The following is an 18,979-nucleotide window of genomic DNA, read 5'->3' on the forward strand; positions in this document are numbered from 1 at the left end:
CCTTGGCAATCGGGAGGGAGGGACGCCAGCCTGTGATTGGTCCTCAGGCAGAAGGGGCGGGCTTCACAGGCTGAGGGGCGGGTTCGCCGTGGAGGGAAAACTGAGTTTCTGGTTGTCCCTCGGTTGTTGTGGTGGGGGACAGTGGGACTTAGAATCTAGGGAAGCAGTTTTTATGCCTTACAAGTTATACTGGAGGGTCTCACCTGGCAAATTGTGATTCCTCTAAAGATGCTTTGAACTTTCTGAAGAGATTTGGAAATTCATGGTACAGAATTTTCCAAGGCCTGAGCGCCTCACCTATAAGGTTTTCAGGCATCTGCAGAGAGGGAAATTCTTTAATGGGTATTTTCATCCTACAGAGCTGAATTGTATGGCTGTACAGGGGTAGTGACAAGGATTCCAGCAAGTAGCTCTGAGGTTATCCTTGAAAAGAGGTTTATTTTCTTGAAAGTTTATTGTAAAGGACACAGCACTGGCTTAAGGGATACTGGGTTGAAGCATGCATGATCAGATTTCATTAAAGTTACGCCGTCTCCAGCTGGAAGAAGGAAAAGTTTTATACAATTTGATGGGAAGGGGACTTTTTGTACAATTTGATTGTCTTGCTTTGTAGTGCAGGCTGGTCTGGAACTCACTGTATACCCCACGCTGGTCTCAAACTCACAGCCATCCTCCTTTCTCAGCCTCCTGAGTGCTGGGGTTACTGGCATTTGTCCTCTCTGTATACAATTGAAAGTGGTTAATTTGTATGACTACGTAGCAGTTCCATAGTTTCTTAGTGTCACTGAGAAGTGTAGAGGATGTCAGAAACGGAACTCATGTCAGAAAAGCAAGGAAACAAACACACTATCAGGATTGCCCTATGTGGAAATTAATAATAATGAAACATTATTGTTTCATGACTGGTGGATGAGGATGGGAGATTCCTGGGTTGGAGGCCAACGACTTTATTGCAGGAAGCAGGATGAGTATCAGCGTATTGGAGTCAGTCAGCCCCCAGCCTCCAGCCCCTCAGAGTATACTATGGGCTTGAACGAATGATTGCACATCAAGGGAGTTCCATCAATGCAAAAGAGTTACAAGCTGGGGAATCTACTAATAGTACTTCTCATTCCTTGGTCTTGCACTAAGCTGGCTTCTACCAGATTTCCACATGAATATGCAACTCCTTTGACTATTTTGACTAGCCTGGCTTATATAGACAGAGACCAAATCTGTTCAGTTTGTCTCATACAGCATGTAGTTAACGTTTCTATCAAATAGACTCTAAGCAATAGGAGGCCAACTTTTGGTATTTATCTCAACTATGGCTACTAGCATCCTGGATTCAGCCACTGTAAATGAGTCCTGGGAGACCAGTGAATCTTACTTCAGACAATAGGGATGTAGTCTAAGGCCAGTTTAGCATCCATCATGATCTGTGCATGGTTTAGCTTGATCTCTGATCTTTAGTATTGTTGCCAATAATTTCAGTGTCCCCACCATGGAAAAATAACACAACTCCTATTCCCAATAGAGAGCGTGTGGCCCATTCTTCCTTACATACTAGCATTTTACCTGAAGGTCACTCATTTTAGGATGTTTTGTTAAACTTTGGGTCATTATCGCATTGATGTAGATCACTAGTACATTGGCTGGTTAAGCTACATGGCAGTGTCACTGAATAGTTGTGGTCTAAATCACTGTACATGGTATAACCTGAGGCCCCTAGCGTTCTAGAAAAAGCATACGATTTTTAATAGATTGATAGAAGTCGTGTGTGTGTGGGAGTTGGTATGGATGTCATCTGGCACATCAGAGTAGTTCAAGAAAGGCACATAAGTTCTTGTTTTTCTTATTATGATGAAAAACTCAGCTTCTAGTCAAATTGCCAGCTTCAGCTTGACTGAGGTGGCCCATTGAGCCTTTTGCCAGGGTTTTGTGTTAAACCTAAGAGGAAACAGAACATCCTTTGTTTCCTTCTACATCTCCCAGAATCTAAGGTGTTTGTTCTCCAGGTGCTAACCTTGCTTCTCTCCTGCCACTGTTACATAATTAGTGTGTCCCACTATAGTTCCTATATCTTCACTTTTTCTTTGGTTTTCCCTAATAATGTCCAGACCATTTTGCTAGGAGCATTGCTAGAAAATTGACAGAAATCCATTATGTCTTCTGCCTGGCACTTGTGGGCATCTGTGGGGAGACTTTTTTTTTTTTTTTTTAAAGCAGTGTGTTCAGTGTAGTAGTTATTATGTTTACGACCAAATCTAGGACTATGCCACTCCAAGGAGAGTGGTGACAATCCAGTTAGTCCTGTCAGAGTACTGGGCCTTATTGTGAGCACCTACATGAGTGAGCCCGACTGTCTCACCAGTAGGAAGCCCATTTGTTTCCATGGTTCTCAGCTCCATAGTGGGCACCTGTATCTCTCAGTATTTAGTCTTCCAAGTGGCGTGTCAGACACTTTAACATTTACCGCAGTTGACCATCCAGAGTTGTTATTGGGACTGAATGGGCTGCTGCTGCCCAGTGGACATTGTCAGCTTTTAACTTAGCCTGTCAGTGAAGTAGGCACAAGAATTTTGAGGAACCTCGGTGAATCAAGGAAACCACTAAACCAACATCTGTACTTCAGAAAGTGGAACGGAAAGTAGTTTCTCCAAAGAGGGAAATATCCCTCTAAGTAAAACCCAGATGCCCCAGGTGGGCAGGCTGACAGTCCTCTGGAACGTACTGTGTCCATAGGACAGTGAGGCTTGCTGAGCCCCTTCCCTTGTTAGCTGTAAATTAATACACCTCAAAGTGGGACTGTCAGGCCAGACAGTCTTGAGGTTTTCGAGGGTCAGGTGCTCAACTTCAGCAAGAGCTCAGTACGAGTACAGTGCTTTATGTGGCACAGGTGTTCAGCACATGGTCAGGTAAATAGCTTAGTGTAGTAGGTTAATAATTACCCTTTTAATAATAATTACCCTTTTAAAAAATGGTTGTACTTAAAATCTGTATTCAGCAGGTAGCACTGTTTCCTGGTGAATGGTTTGTTAGTATTTTAGCAGCCGTTAATCTTTCAAAGCTGTGATTTCTCCTTGCCTTTCAGGGATTTGTTTATTTCTCCTGGATCACTAGGGAGAACAGGCTCACTTCTCTACACACAGCAGTCCTTGAATGGGATAATCCTTTTTGACACTTGGTGAATCAATACAAGCTGTGTGTTCAGCAGTGGGTGCCGTAATAGTACATTGAAGTGCTCTAGAGAGCCCTGCCCTCATTGGGAATGTGACTCAGACCCTGTCAATTGAACATGGGCATTAGTCCCTTTGGAACGATGAGTCTGCTAGGCCTGCATCAGGCATAAGCCAGAGATGAAACCATTTCCCAGCTGGAGGGTGAGCGGAGTGATGGATGCAAGGAATGGAGAGAAGCTTCATTTCTCCTTTAGTCCTTCCCTAGGCGTGGCACCATTTTCCCCTCATCATCTTTCCTTGTGTTCAGTGGGCCCCTGAGTTTAGGGGCCCCTTTTTTATAAGTCTATGTACTCATCCATGATGGCTTTGAAAATTCCCATGCCTGGCAAATCCTTGCCCTGTAGGACTGGGTAGAGTGGAGACCTGGCTGGTACCTTTAATCATCATACTCTTTGAGGAAGCTGAGATGGTAGAGTGGGAGAGATCAAGGTACATAAAGGAACAGCGTGGCTCGAACCTATTATGTAAGACACATTTACTTTTGGCTTAAGTACACAGCTAACTCAAGGATCTTTCAGTGTTTTTGTTTTGATTTAAATTCTGTATTGAATAGCAGAGTCCTTATTACTGCATCATTATGGAAGCTTTGGAGACTTCTTGACTCAGCAACTGCATCTATTTTGCCTTTTTAATTTTTAATTTTTTGTGGTACTGGTGATTGACTCCAGGACTTTCACACTAAACTATATCTCCAGCCCTTTTTTATTTTTTTAATTTGAAACAGGGTCCTGCTAAGTTGCCCATATTGGACTCCAATTTAGCATCCTCCTATATCAGCTCCCAAAGTGCAAAGACTACAACCATGCACCACCATGCCCACTTCCATGTGGCCTTTTGACTAGGCCTGCAATGTTTGTTGCTTAATTGTCATGATCACATTTTTTCTTTATTTTTATTCAGAGAAGAGTAATTAGTAACCAAGACAACTGTTTCAGTCCTCTCTCCCCATTCTGCCTTTTCCTACTCCATTGCCCACCACTTGACAAGAACATTTGCAAACAGGTTCCAGGGAATAGTCTCATATCCCTAACTCAGGCCATGAGGGCTCTTGTCTTCTTTTTCAGAAGGCTGTGTCTCTCATCATCCTGTTTTCATCATGGCCTGGGTTTTTTGGTCATCATTTATTTTTGTTTTTTTAGCTTAGTTGTAGCCAAGAATTAACCTTTCACTGTTTCATGGGTGCTTATAAATACAAAGTCCTGGATCAGAAACAAAGGACTTTTCTCATGGAGTAGCAAGTAGGATAAGCATCAGCATGTTGGCATCGATCCCCCTTGCCCTAGAATGCCATGCAGTGTATGGATGAGTGCTTGCACACAGAGTAGGTTGCTTTGCAGCATACCCAAGAATCCTATATTGAGCTTGGGACTCTTATATGGCAGATGTTAAGGAGGCTGCTTACTGTGCCAAAGGAGATACTAACTTCCCCAGGGTTGTTTGCTGCAAATATAACTGAGAAGTGGCCTGGGTATAGATATGTCAGGACCTTGGGTTCTTGGCATAACTTGCAAGGCCTGTAGGAGCATGGAGAACTGTCTCTTTTGACAAAAGCAGTAAAAGCCAAGAGGACTGTGAATGTTGCTACTGATTTTACTTGGGAAACTTTTGAAGTAAAAATCTCATGCCCTTTGTTAGTGTGTTTCCAGACAGACTCCAGAACTAACCACAAATGTTGGAACAGCTTAGATAGTGCCCAGTATGTGTCTTACTTTTGAGTCTACAGAGTTTGTTCACGTGTATTATCAAAGTTGAGCCCTAATATCCTTCTAGGAGGGGGGCATAGCAAATACTATTATTGTTTGTATCAAGTAGATGAAAAAAGAACACTGAAGAGAGCAAGTGATTCTGCCACATCACACTATTAGTAAGAGATGGTGCTGGTACGGAGGGTCTACTTTTCACAAATCTTGTGTCACACACTGTGAAGCTATTGCTTTCTGTTATCACCATCCTTTTGTTCTCACCTCGTGATAGTGTACTTAACAGATGCAGAAGTAGATTTACTTTTCTGCTCATATCATGGACTTAACTGAGTTAAACACATGCATGCACACACTCACAACCACACATACACCCCTGTACAGTTTTAGGAAAAGTGTTTTTGCCCCTAATGTGGTAGTTGGGTAATGCCTGCTTACAGAAGATGACCTGGGATAGATGCTCAGTAGCAAGTGTTCTTCTTTGAGCTGCAGGGAAAAAGAACAACAAACAGAAATGGCCAGGCTTTGCAGGATGACTTGGCTGCCTTCTTGAAGTCCTCATGTATGATACAAAAAGGTTAATGTGACTATGTAGAAGATTAAGGCTTCATGTTGTGTTTGAAATCTAGTATATTAGTTTCACTTCTTGGCAAAATAACTTGTATAATAAGAATGCTTTTTTTTTTTGAGACAGGGTGTAGTTCAGGTTGATCTTGAAGTCACTGTGTAGCCCAGGCTGGCCTCAAGCTGTAGGCAGTTCTCTTGCCTCAGCATTCTGATTGCTGGAACTGTAGAAATGTGCTACCGTGATTGATCAAGAATGCATTTTAGACATGCTTTTAATTTGGGAAGAATACTCGCAATTTTTATATACTGATGTATATATTGGTTAGTTCATTATAGTAAGATCAGTCAGTTCGTACTTACCAGGTTATTCAGCAAAGGTTGATGAACAAAGTCTGCCTCCTGTGACAGCATGGTTGAAAGACTACCCAATAGTGTAGTGATGTACATTTTAATTGCAAACATGGTGTTAGAGTTAGAAGGTCATAGATGTAGAACATTCTTTTTTTTCTCTCTCTCTTTTTGAGACAGGGTCTCACTATGCAGTTCAGGCTGGCCTTGGGCTCACTTTGTAGCCCAGGCTGGTCTCGAACTTGCAATGATCCTCCTGCTTCAGCTTCCCAAGTGCTGGAATTATAGGAGTGCACCACCATGTCCAGCTAGAAGAACACTTACTAAACTTTTCTGTGTTATAGGAAAACCCTATCATTTTAGAATTAATAGATAGAAACTCAAGATATAGAATATATTTGACTTAAATTTATGGTAACTGCTTGGTAAATATTTGCTAACCGTTTTCATCTATCCAAATGATGGTTAATAACCAGATTAATGTTTTGCTTCTTCAAATCATTTGTGTCAAAATTTTTTTTAATCCAAACTTTATCTAATCCCAGCACTCAGGAGGCTGAGGCAGGAGGATCACCATGGACTACATAGTAAGTTCAAGGCCAGCCTGAACTACATAGTGACACCCTGTCTGAAACACACACACACACACACTGCTTTGTAATTAATTGCTTGAAATTCATAGCTCTTGGTCTTAACTATAATTTTAACTATGCTTTGTTAAAGTGTTTTGTTCTTCCTTTAGTTGGGACGAGACTCACTTTGGAAAAATGGGAAGTTACTATATCAACCGCACCTTTTTCTTTGACGTGCATCCACCTCTGGGAAAGGTGAGCAGTGTGGTAACAGCTGGCATCTGGGAGGATGGCCCTTAAGGGATGGAGCCAAGTGTCATTCATTGTGGATGTCATTCTTGAACTTAAGGATTCCCTGACAGAATTCTCCAGTATTTTAGACCAGCTACTGTCAGAGAAAATCTCAGGTATTTTTTGGCTCACCACCTAATTGATGGATGAATAAAGATAGTATATCCACACAGAGACATACGATTCAGCCATGAAGAGGAGTAAGTTCTGACGCATGCTGCGGCGTATATGAACCTCAGAGATGCTATGCTAAATGTAAGAAGCCAGACATAAAAGGTTTCAAGTTATATATTATATATATTCAGAATTGGCAAATCCATAGGCACACAGAGGAGATTAGTGGTGGCCAGGGTCTGAGGGGAAAGGTTAGGGAGTGGTCACAAGTGGTATGGGTTGCTTCTTGGCATGAAGAACATGCTGGAGTAAGTAGTGGTACCTATACTTAAAACTATGGATTGTACACTCTCTTTCTGGGTGTGTGTGTGTGTGTGTGTGTGTGTGTGTGTGTGTGTTGTTGTTGTTGTTGTTGTTGTTTGAGACAGGAGTCTTGCTCTGTAGGTCAGGCTGGCCTTAAACTCATGGTGATCTTCCTGCCTCTGCTTTCTGGAGTGCTGGGATTGTAGATGTGCACCACCTGCCCAGTGTGTACACTTTAAAGTGGTGAATTTTGTGTTACTGAGACTTATCTCAGTTTAGAAAAATGAGTGGAATTGGCTGGGGATTTAGCACAGCTGCATAAGCACCTGCCTTGAAAGCAGGCAGTTGTGAGTTCGATCCCCTGTACTGATAAAAAGGAAAAAGACAAAAAAAATAGTGGAATATGTCGCATAAAACAAAAACACTTAAGAGGAGTAGGAGCTGACTATCTGTAATCTGTCCGCTCCCTCCAGTGTACATGTTGTTTGACTTGTTCCTCTCACATGTCATAGTGAGAAATTCTACCAATCAGATTCATTTCATACTTTTAAAAACAAGTACCTCTGATTAGGCCCTGGCAGTCATTCAAGCGTTTCTTTCTGATTGGAGACTGAGGTCTTAGGCAGCAAAGGGACAGGTATTTGCTTGTGAGGAGGTAGGAAGTGATCCCAGAGCAAGTGGTGCTTGGGATGAAGGCGGAGGTGTTGGTGGAGGGAGGCAAGGGCAGTGGTCTGTGGCTGGTGAGTCTAAGGAAGCACGGGAGCACAGGTGCCAGAGAGAAGGTCTTTGCAGGTTGGAGGGAGAGAGAGAGACAAGAGATGGAGAAGTAGCCTATGTTTGCTTTGGATTGAACTCAGAGTCTTCACCTTGAGCTACATCCCACCCCTTTTTAAACATTTTTTAAGACAAGGTCTTGTTAAATTGCTAAGTTACAGGGGGCTTGAACTTGTGATCCTTCCACCTCAGCAGGCCAGAGTGCTAGGGTTAGAGGCATGTGTATGCCACAATACATAGTATAAGTGGCCTGTTTTGAAATTGGTTCTGAGCCTTGGAAAAGTTGTAAATATTATGCCTCTTCCTGTCTACTTTATAATGCACCACAATAAAGAGAAGAACAATTATGCATTTCTTCATGTAAGCAGTCTGAGAACAAGCCAATGAAACAGGTACCGTTATAGCTCCATGTTTTTGTTTGAGTGTTTTTGAGATCCTGTCCCATTATGTAGTTCAGATTGGCTTTGAACTCAGGTAGCACAGGCTGGCCTTGAACTCACAAGGATCCTCCTGCCTTAGCCTCCTCGAATGCTAGGATTACAGGCATACACCACCATTTCCAGCCTGTAGCTCCATTTTGTAAATTTTTTCCCTCTTTGTCTCGGGGAAATTGTGTTTCTGTTTCTAAATTTCTTATCTGCTCTGTATTCCAGGAGTGTAGCCACTTGTCACTTTTCTCTCTTTTCATTGTGATTTGAAACCTCATTTTCCAATTTCCTAGGAATCAGTTTTTATCCTTGACCTCCCCCTAAGAGCTGTCATGTTTTATTTCATAATAAATGAAGACTGAATGTGAGAACTCTTCACTGTTCAAATTGTGGGAACATTTCCTCCCTGAGTGTTTAGTCTGTACTCTTCCCAAAAGCTGAACCAGAACACAAGAGAGGATTTGTTTGAAGCAAAGTGCTCTACAGACAAAGATTCTTTACTCTGTAGCAGCTGCAGGAGAAAATGCCACATAGGCCACTCCCTGTGTGGACAGTTGTGAAAGGAAGCCAGAGTCTGTGGTACAGCTGAAGGGAAGAGCAGAGGACAGAGGGATTTCCTCTCAAAGGTCTCTCATCTTTTTGTTTGTTCTTTTCTCCTCAGATGCTGATAGGTCTTGCAGGCTACCTGAGTGGATATGATGGGACCTTTTTGTTCCAGAAGCCAGGGGACAAATATGAGCATCACAGCTACATGGGAATGAGAGGAGTAAGACTTCCTGACTTGATATAAAATTGATGGAACCCAGGGATCACACTCAGTCAGAGGTGTCATAGTTAGAAACCTTGGGGTGGTGGCAGTGGTAAATAAAGGAACTTTGAAGAAGAGAGGAGAATCATTGAACACACCTCATTTCCTTGGTGTGGAGATTCAGAACTGAGGTGGGCAAGAAGAAAAGAGGAGTCATGGCTAATACGGAGATTACATCCAAGCAAGCACATGCTGTCACCTGTCACCTGCTGCCCTAGCCACGGGTGCTGTAAGCTCAGGTTGGAAAGCAGCCTGGTCCAGGCAGTCAGGAGTGGCCTGCAGCTTTTCCATGGTCTCTGTACTGGCACAACATTTGTCATTCCTTTCTGCAGACACACTGCTTAGATAATACCTGCCTCTGAGAGGCTTTCCTTAGATTTTGATAATCCCACACCCTATCTCCAGCTTCCCACTTTTTTACCTACAAAGGTTTCAAGCACACATAAAGAGTTTTCCAGTGTTATTTTAAGGGAGACCAAATATCTGCTCCAGTTCTTCTGACATCCAGCACCTGCTGCGATAGAACCTGGCAGAGCCTAAATACGCAGCTCTCTGGGACTCTTGAACATGTAACGTAATAAAAAATTCAGAAAGCTGACTTCCAGCCTAGAACTCTCAGAACAGTTTGATTTACAAGCCCCTTCCCTTGAGGAATTCATAGCATTTTAGATAAATGGCTGTGTGCTTTCTTGGGCTAATCATTAGATAATTTATACACTCATATCATGCCATATTAAACAAGGAATCCCCTATCCTCAAGTTTGTGTTTTTAAGTGATTCTGTCTTCCTGTTGACTTTTGAATACCACATAGCATGTACATTTGGGCATATACTTGACTGACTGTGAATGTGTTAGAGAAATTGAGGCCAAACACAACAGCCTCATTCAGTCTCTTCACACTAGGATATTTGGTTTCTATTTACAAAAAATGACAACCTAAGGGTGAGAATTTCCCTTTTCCCTGCGCTTGCCTACTTACTATTGATGGGCAGGGTGAAGGGATGGAAGAAGGCTGATAATTTAAATGAGAATCCATTCTGTAGATTAAAGAGTGGCTTCTAGTGTGACTGAAAAAAAGAACCAGGGAGACAATATAAAAATAAGGTTAGGGGGCTGGGGATTTAGCTCAGCGGCATAAGCGCCTGCCTTGCAAGCAGGCAATCGTGAGTTCAATCCCTGGTACCGATAAAAACGAAAAAGACAAAAAAAAAAAAAAAATGTTAGAAAGTCTGAAAATGTTAAGATACTTTTGAAGAGGTCTTTCTTAGCTAATACCCACATTAGGTATAAGATCAGATATAATTTAATGCTTGACTAGTATTAGAATCTGATTTTTGTCAGATGTTTTTGCCATCCAAGTACTCACCAGGCCTGACCCTGGTTAGCTAGAGATCAAATGAGATCGAGTGTATTCAGGGTGAAGTGGCTGTAGACTGTCAAATATTTCTGTGAATTAATGAGCTTTTAGCCTGTTTAATCTTCAAAGTAAAGCTGGGAGGTAGGAACTTTATTTTTCCCATTTCCCAAATGGGGAAGCTGAGATAAAAGATGTGCTAGGATAACAGCTAGCCGCACTGGGGAATTGTTCTGGTTTCAGACCAGTTGCATGTGTTCCTGCTACTCCATAGGAACATACATTGCTTGATATGATGACCCTTCACTGTTATACCTCCTTTTTCTACTAACAGACACTCTACGTGACTTTAGGGTCAGCAGGGACATAACCTTTATCAGTGCCCTCCATTTTAGACATTAGTCTGTACCAACTTAAGTAGGTCGTTCATGCTTAGCTCTAGCTTATTTATTTAACAGTTGGTCTGTTCCTTCCATAGTTCTGTGCATTCCTTGGTTCCTGGCTAGTCCCCTTTGCCTACCTCATTGTATTGGATCTGTCCAAGTCCCTCCCAGCAGCACTGCTCACTGCCGCCCTTCTCATCTTTGGTAAGTTGTCTTACCCTGTGTATTTTTGGAAATGGGATAATTCACTGTGAGGATGGCTGGAAATCAGTGCATTAAACCATCCCGTCTATGGCTCTAGTTCTTCATTAACATGAGATCAGGTAAGATGTATTACCAGTCTCATTTTATTTTTATACCTAACACTTTGATGTAGCAAGTCCTCACATTGTTAAAGTTGGCATGGGTAATCTCAAGCTATATACCACTTCCAAGTTTTCCACATTTTTGAATTTGGAATGGATAATAAAATGTGCATAGGGATATAGCTCAGCAGCTTAAGTCCCTGCCTGGTAAGTGCAAGGTCCTGAGTTCAATTTCTGGTATCCCCCAAAAATGTTCATGTGTGTTCATGTGCATGTGGTTTTTTTAAAAAATTTTGTTTCTTTCTTTTTTTTTTTTTTTTTTTTGAGACAAGGTCTTATATGCAGTTCAAGCTGGCCTTGAGCACACTATGTAGCCCAGACTGATTTCGAACTCTTAACAATCCTCCTGCTTCAGCCTCCTGAGTATTGGGATTATAGGTGTATGTCACTGTGCCCAATGCATGTATGTGTTTGAAGGAAGCTTATTGTTTTAATTTTGCTTCTCTGAGGTTGATACTAAGATTAGTGTGCATTCCCCAAACTAATTGCAACTGAATATAATGGCAGACACTGCAAAAGTAGTGGTGTGGCAGGAAATAGCAATGGAAATTTAAATATTTTTTGTAGATCTTTATATGGACAACTGAGAGTTGATTGCAGAACTTGATCCTCTTGCTAGCCCTGTTCTTGTGAAAGTGAATTCATAACCTTATGGAGCTTAACATTTGAAGAAGTCCAGAGCAGTTCAGGAGAACATTTTAGAGTTTGATTTTGCTTGATATATTATTTTATTTTGATGGATATGTTGTAAGGTTATACACAACATCTTCTAATGACTTTTTCCTTGTATCTTTAACTTTTCTCTTCAGGCAGTCATTTGTTTAATCATTTGTTCCTTTTTTATTCAACACCTGTTTCTCAAGACCTACCCTATACAGGCCCCTTTTATTGGCCTGAGGATACACTGTTCTCGCAGAGTTTATCCTTGAGAGGGGCAGGCAAGTACATTAGTAAGTCTGCAGTCTAACATCTTAAGTGCAGGGCAGGAAGTAAAGCTGAAGTAATAGGGATCAGTACTGCCTTACAGTGGGCATTGAAGAGCTCTCTGAGAAGGGAGCTTTGAGCAGAGGCCTGAGTGAAACAAAGGATTAAGCCGTGCAGAGTTCTGAGGAAGAACATTCAGCAAAGGGAACAGTGTGAGTAGCAGTTCTGGTGCAAGGCGTAGTGGAATCAAGGAGCAACAAGAAGGCTGGAGTGTGTGGCAAGGGAAGAATGAGTGAGACAGGGTGTTGGGAGGTGAGATTGGCCGGGGTGGGGAGATCACACAGCTTTGGCAGCTGTCATGAGAATTTGTTAATCTGAGTGAGATGACTGGAGGGTTTAAGCAGGGAAATAAGCTTTAAGATCGAAAAACTCACCCTGGTACCTATTTGGGAAATCAGCTTCAACAAAGGTATCATGTAAAATGATCAGACTCTGTCTTAGGTATATGTTATTTGTGGCTACCTAAGCAGGATACAGATGAGGAAGAGACTTGTCTTAGGGCTGCACTGAGTGAATGACGTGATCCTCTTGAATAGAGGACCTAGAAGAGTGTAAGACACTGCTTCTCATCACTTGGGAATTTTTGTACCTCAGAGCTGTGACCTTCTACACGGGGATGAGGCACTGGTGACTCGGTGGCCCCTTTGGGTGCTCACATACAATTAACCAGGGGAACTCTTTTTTACTACTGGGGTATTTGGTTTTTAGGGGCTCCCCCTTTTGACTCTGCATTTTGACTAGTGAGCTTATGTTTTTCAGATACAGGATGCCTCACTCTGTCCCAGTACATCCTCCTTGACCCCATCTTGATGTTCTTCATCATGGCTGCCATGCTGAGCATGGTCAAGTACAACTCGTATGCCAACAGGTCAGAAGCCCCATCGTTGGGAGGGGAAAGTCGGAAACTGTGGCTGCCATAGAAGTTCCACCTTGGCTAGTGCTGGGCTGGATGCTCAAAGCTGGCTTTAAAGCAAGCATTTGTCTGTCTTTTTGTTTGTTTGTCTTGTTTTTTTGGGTTTTTTGTCTGTCTTTTTAGAGTGTCTATTTGGTATAATAATAGATTTTAAAATGTCTTCTATAATTTTTTTTTCTTTTTACATAACCCTGAGAAAATGTCAGTTGTATGTTTAAATGAGTATTATTAAGTTTCTAGTGGGGGTACAGTTAGATAGGAATTTATAGATACTATGGAGAGGTCCTGTTGACTCCCTCACCCATGGTTTTTAAGCTGTCCCTCAGCACCAGTGCTGCCTAGGAGATCTGGGACAATGTATCACTCCCATTTGGCAGCCTAGAAGTGAGGACATTGGGGTAGACTCTGTCTAGGCCCTATTTATCTCCCTGCCCTTAGTGATTGCATCCAGTCCTAACCTACTGATGAGTGGTCCATACCAGCCCAGAGGAACCTTCCAGACCCTGGTCAATTCTAAAGCCTATGTGGAGAGTCTGGTCTGTTTCCGCAATAGTCTTTTTTCTGGATTATCCTTCTGCCTCTGAGAAAGTAGAGCAGTCAGCTCAAAAGGGCTGGGCTCCCGGGCTTTTCCAAAAGTCAGCTGGTTTCATACACGGCCACGCTCATTAAGCCACGTTATGCTCATCACACCTGAGCTGGTGACTGCAGCCCACTCTAGCTTTGGTTACCTTCTGCTTCTACCACATCTATTTCCATCTGCTAACTCCCTAATACATATTATGTGCCAAGTACTATACTAGGAGCTAGAGGTGCAGAGATACTGGCTTTAAGGAGCTTCCATTCTGATAGCGGAGGCAGCCAGATCTGAGAATTGGACTACAGTGTACTATTTATTACAAGAATAGCAAAACACTGAAGAACATTAGCCTTGGAGCTGATACCAGGGTTAGATCTATGTTTCACTGCTTCCTGGCTGTATTGGCCTCTCTGTACCTCAGATTCCTCATATGTAAAAAGAGGATAATAATGCTGTCTGCTTCACTGGGTTGTGGTGAAGGTTAGAAGAGTTCACATGTATTTAGTACTTGGTATAGGTTCTGACACATAGTAAGCACTCAGCAAATAAACACTTGCTTTGACATTTGTGTCCAGAGGTGACACAAAGGAGAGGGGATAGCATAATAGACTTATTGAGATTTCCTTTCTGCTTCTAGTTGATTGGTCACTAGTAAAGAATGAGCCTGCTGTGTATCATATGCCCTGTACTTAGCCAAGAACATTATGGACCCTTTACCCAGAAAAATGTCCTACTTTCTCACACACTGTCTGACCCACCATTTTAGGAGTTTCACAGACCACATCATCTGTGGTATCATAGCATTGTCCCCTGAGGTGAGTAACCCCCAAGGCTCAGGGCACAGCAGAATCTTCCTGAGCCAGAGGACTTCTGCCCTATCCTACTGCACTCCGGCTTTCGAGTTTGCTTCTAGCTGCCAAACTGAACTCTTGTCTTGTTTGTTTCCAGGCCTTTCTCTGCCCCCTGGTGGTTCTGGCTCATTCTGACTGGCATCAGTCTTACTGGTGCTTTAGGGGTCAAGTTTGTTGGCCTCTTTATCATCCTGCAAGTGGGGTTAAACACGATTGCAGACCTGTGGCACCTGTTTGGAGACCTCAGTCTTTCACTGGTGAGAACTGGTGCTGGTTGAAATGTCTTTGCTTCCTAGTGTTGCTCAGCAGGAACTAGTGGTCATTCTCTGCCTCTGCCTCGGGTGGTAGAGTGACAGTGTCCTGGGTCTTAGCTGGGTTGACCTGGCCAACGGCTGGAGAAATACAAAGGGAGAGAAGTAACAGCTTTGGGATTCTCTTTTGGCATTTGTTTCCATACTGTCTTGCACATATTCTGCGGACTATCTAACCAAGGGAATCTGTTCAGTTGGGTTCATGCCAGATGTGTGGCAGACACTGACTTCATGAGATTTAGGTAAAATGGATGGGATGACTTCTGAACTCAGTTTCCTTTTCCTGACCCATGGGCTTCATATTTGGAGGCCAGTAAGGTCTTAAGATTTACTATATTATCAGTTATTAAGGACCAATTTGGTAAGCACTATGCTAAATACTTTACCTTCATTATCACATTTAACCCTCATAACAATCCTGTGAGGTGGGTAGTTATTGCCTTGACTTTACAAATGAGGAAGTTGAGATGTCCAAATCCCACAGATAGTAAAGGAAGGTCTAGGACTCATATTTAGGCTGACGAAAGATATCCGCTCCTTTGCCTACAGTGCTTCTTGTGTCACTTCTGAACCAAACCCCTAACACATTTATTCAGAAAATATATGGAGACCATCCACTAAGTGTGAGATGCTGGGAATACACAGAAGAATAAAACATTACTCCTGCCTTCTAGAGTCATGGAGAAAGAAAGAGGAATGAGTAAGCAGGCGATTATAGTCCAGCTCAAAAGTGCTGTGACTGTGTGGGAGGTGCACTCCCTGAGGCTGAAGTAAAGCAGGACACAGTTGGCCACATGATGGTAGGGCTGGCACAGTACAGGGAGGCCTTGGGAAAGCACACGGAGTTCAGTGTCACTGAGTGTCACTGGTGAGCAGCAGCTGAGCCTTACTCAAGGTGCTGTGACAGTTCTGGGTGCAGGGCCTGGAAAGGAGCAAAGGGCTGGCCCATTTTAGTGCTTGAGTGGGAGTATGTATGTGTGGGCTATTACAGAAAGAGAGGCCTAGGGTTCCCACATATTCTTTCCTATCACCCATTTTCATCACTAGGGCTTATATATAAGAACACGTATATCACCATAGACATTATAAGGAGTAATAGGGCCCCACGTGCCCACTACCCCATGCTGGCTTCTGTTTGCAGGTCACTGTGGGAAAACACCTGATGGCTCGCATCCTGTGTCTCATAGTACTACCTCTGGTGCTCTACATGGCCATTTTTGCTGTTCACATCATGGTGCTGAATAAAAGGTACAGCTGGACTTTCCCATTGTCTTGGTCTGATCTCCTTCTGGCTCCTGAGCCTGTGGATGGGCCATGTGGTTTCCTGGTCTGTGGCTTGGATAATGGAGGCAGGGGCAGGAACTTTTCTTGTTTTCTCTTTTCCCTGGTACTCTGAGTATTCCAAGGACTTAGGCCAGCACTTCACCCTGAAGGATAATTTCTTGGTAGTCAAACTGCCCTTTATCTTTAAGCTGAGCCCCTTGTCCTGGATAAGGAAGAGCACCATGAAGGGATGGGGCAGGAGTAGGGGTAATAAGCACGACCAGCACAACAGCTCAAACTTAATGAGTACCTGCTAAGTGCTAGGAACTGTCTTCAGCATTTTGTATACATGACCTCATTTAGTCATAACTATTTGTAAGTTTTTTTTTTAATCTCCAATTTATAAGTGAGGCATTGAGGCTAAACAAGGTTAGGTATATTTCCCAAGTCACTCAGCTAGTAAGTGGCTGAGTTGCGATTTGGACCCCATTTTCTACAACTCTGTCATCCACTCTGTCCCCTGATACTATGCTGCCATTCTGATTTTAAATCTTTTAAATTAACTGAAGGCTCCTGAGAAATCACAGTTTTCACTCCATTAACTTGGCCGTCTTCTACCCATCATCTTCCCACAGTGGACCTGGTGATGGTTTCTTCAGTTCTGCCTTCCAGGCCCGGCTTTCAGGGAACAACCTTCACAATGCTTCCATCCCTGAACGTGAGTGTTCCGGGCCTCCACACACAGTAGCAGGGGGATTTCCTGGGAGTTGTATCAGAAGACAGAGGTCTGATTGCTGGAGTTACTTTAGCATGTAAATGGCAGAATGGGAGGGGAGAAAGACCCAGTATTCTGGTAAGAAATCTCAAAAATGAGTCAGGTTGGTGCAGAGGAAGACATCCTGAGCAGCAGGCTCTTTGACCCCCCAGAAGAACTTCTTTGTGGTTGCCAGAGCCAGCTCGGAGAGAAGGCCAGTCAGAGAGATTTGTGACAGGGCAGGGCCCACCAGGGTGAGTGGTCAGCTTCCACTACAGTGTTCTGCTATTGATTCACTTTTTTGCAGACAGTAATCAGTAGAGTCTGGTACAGAAGATCCCCATGATGTGTGACCACTTATGTTAAGCACATGAAAGAGAACACAGAGCACTGGGGATTGAGGTTACTCCTGCTGGACAGTTGGAGGGATCAGAGGTATATGCGGTGGGTTGCCTTGGAGTCAGGCCCTGGAAGATGGGTAGATTTCAGGAAGTAGTGGGTGGAGAAGAGGTATTATTGAACAGAAGGGATGGTGTGACTAAAGCTAAGAACAGGGCGAAACTCCAGGCACAAGTGACATGCAGAAGGATGCTGAAATATAAGTTTGAAAAGACAGTTTGGGCCTATATTATGGGATTTTGAGATACTCAGTTGAGGTTTTAGAGGCATGGTGAAGGTCTTTAAGCAGGCAGAAGGCCAGGAAGACTGCAGCAGGGTGATGACATCTCTGGAGGAGTGTAGGATGGCTAGGGAACAGACAGGGGGAAGACCTGCCCTGGGAAGCAGTTGCAGAGTCTGCAACTAGGCCTGGTGACAGCAGCCACACAGGTGAGGCAAATGGGTGTATGCTAGGGACGTGAGTCACGGAAAGGAAAAAAGAGATACGTCCCTGAGGACGTGAGTGCAGGTGACTACTTGGTGATGGTAAGGCCCACATATTACTTGTTTTTGTGTCTCCGGTACTTTAAACAACACCGGAGCATAGTGGGCCCTCCAAGATGGTGAAAGAAATGGGAACTAGGGAAGTAGGAGGAAAAGTTGGTTCAGAAGGGCAGATGCTGAGTTCCACAGTAGAGCTAAAAGCTGTATGGGCAGCCAGTGGGCCTGGGGCTGATGCTTCCAAAGGAGCCAAGTAAAAAGTAATGTGGGAGTGGCTAGAAAGAGAACAGAGCAGGGCTGAGGTCAGGTCACTGCTAAGTGCCAGAGAAAAAGGAATGAGGGAAGCAGGCTGCAGATGAACAGTTTGCAGGAAGCAGTAGGGCCAAGAAGGGGGAAACAGAGCATTTCAAGAAACAAAGGTGATCCATCAGCACTTAGCTGCAGGTACTGGTTACATGAGAATGGGGAAAAATAAAGCGACAAAGTTCATGAATTCCTAGTTGTCTACTTAGAAGGCCTAGCTCACTGTGATTTTAAGTCATCATCCTTTTTCTCCTTGAGAGAGAATGTATTGAACCCTTCCCTGGGTTCCCTTGATGTCACACATTGTCACACTTTTGCTCGAGCACTTTGCATTGCCCTGTTCTTGTCAGTTCTTGTCAGTGTGCAAAGCTGTCTTCCAAATAGGTAAGGCTCTTCACAATCCTCAGGCAGCCTCCTTCGTCTTTGACTCGTCTTCTGTGTAACTGGTGCATTCTGTTGGTCTGCATCAATGGTGGAGCAGGAGACCTGTTGCAGTGGTCTAGAGGGGAGCTAGACTACAGGGATGGAGAAGAGGAATGGTAGTAAGGAAAAGGGGCTGCTTATGAACCAAGGCCTGCAGGAGGAAAGAATGCACTTGGAGAAGTGGTTTACCCAAATGTTGTTTTCTTATTTAATTCACAGTAAAAAAAAAAAAAAATAGCTTTGACATCTTAAAATAGTTATTTCATGTAGTACTAGGTTCAAAAGGCATAAAGAGGGCTGGGGATTTAGCTCAGTGGTGTAAGCACCTGCCTAGCAAGTGCAAGATTGTGAGTTCAATCCCCAGTACCCAGAAAAAAAAAAAAAAAGACATAAAAACATAAAGAGACACAGTGAAACAGTTCATTGTACGGTTACTATTGTAACAGTTCATTATATTATTATATCTTGGAGAACAATCTGGACATAGCACAA

General features: G+C 43.2%; 1 protein-coding gene across 1 annotated transcript in view; it reads left to right on the forward strand.

Annotated features, from left to right (window-relative positions):
* Window positions 1-18,979, forward strand: part of Pomt2 (protein O-mannosyltransferase 2) — a 41,409-nt gene that overhangs the window by 1,346 nt on the left and 21,084 nt on the right. Inside the window, exons 2-8 of the mRNA XM_003472446.5 lie at window positions 6,579-6,663; window positions 8,980-9,084; window positions 10,960-11,068; window positions 12,973-13,081; window positions 14,652-14,811; window positions 16,007-16,113; window positions 16,764-16,846. Of these exons, the coding sequence (XP_003472494.4) occupies window positions 6,579-6,663; window positions 8,980-9,084; window positions 10,960-11,068; window positions 12,973-13,081; window positions 14,652-14,811; window positions 16,007-16,113; window positions 16,764-16,846 (758 nt within the window). The remainder of the gene's footprint in view (window positions 1-6,578; window positions 6,664-8,979; window positions 9,085-10,959; window positions 11,069-12,972; window positions 13,082-14,651; window positions 14,812-16,006; window positions 16,114-16,763; window positions 16,847-18,979) is intronic.

The sequence above is a fragment of the Cavia porcellus genome, unplaced genomic scaffold (genome assembly GCF_034190915.1).
Source record: "Cavia porcellus strain 051 isolate PalLab524CR breed Dunkin Hartley unplaced genomic scaffold, mCavPor4.1 scaffold_31, whole genome shotgun sequence".
Taxonomy (NCBI): domain Eukaryota; kingdom Metazoa; phylum Chordata; class Mammalia; order Rodentia; family Caviidae; genus Cavia; species Cavia porcellus.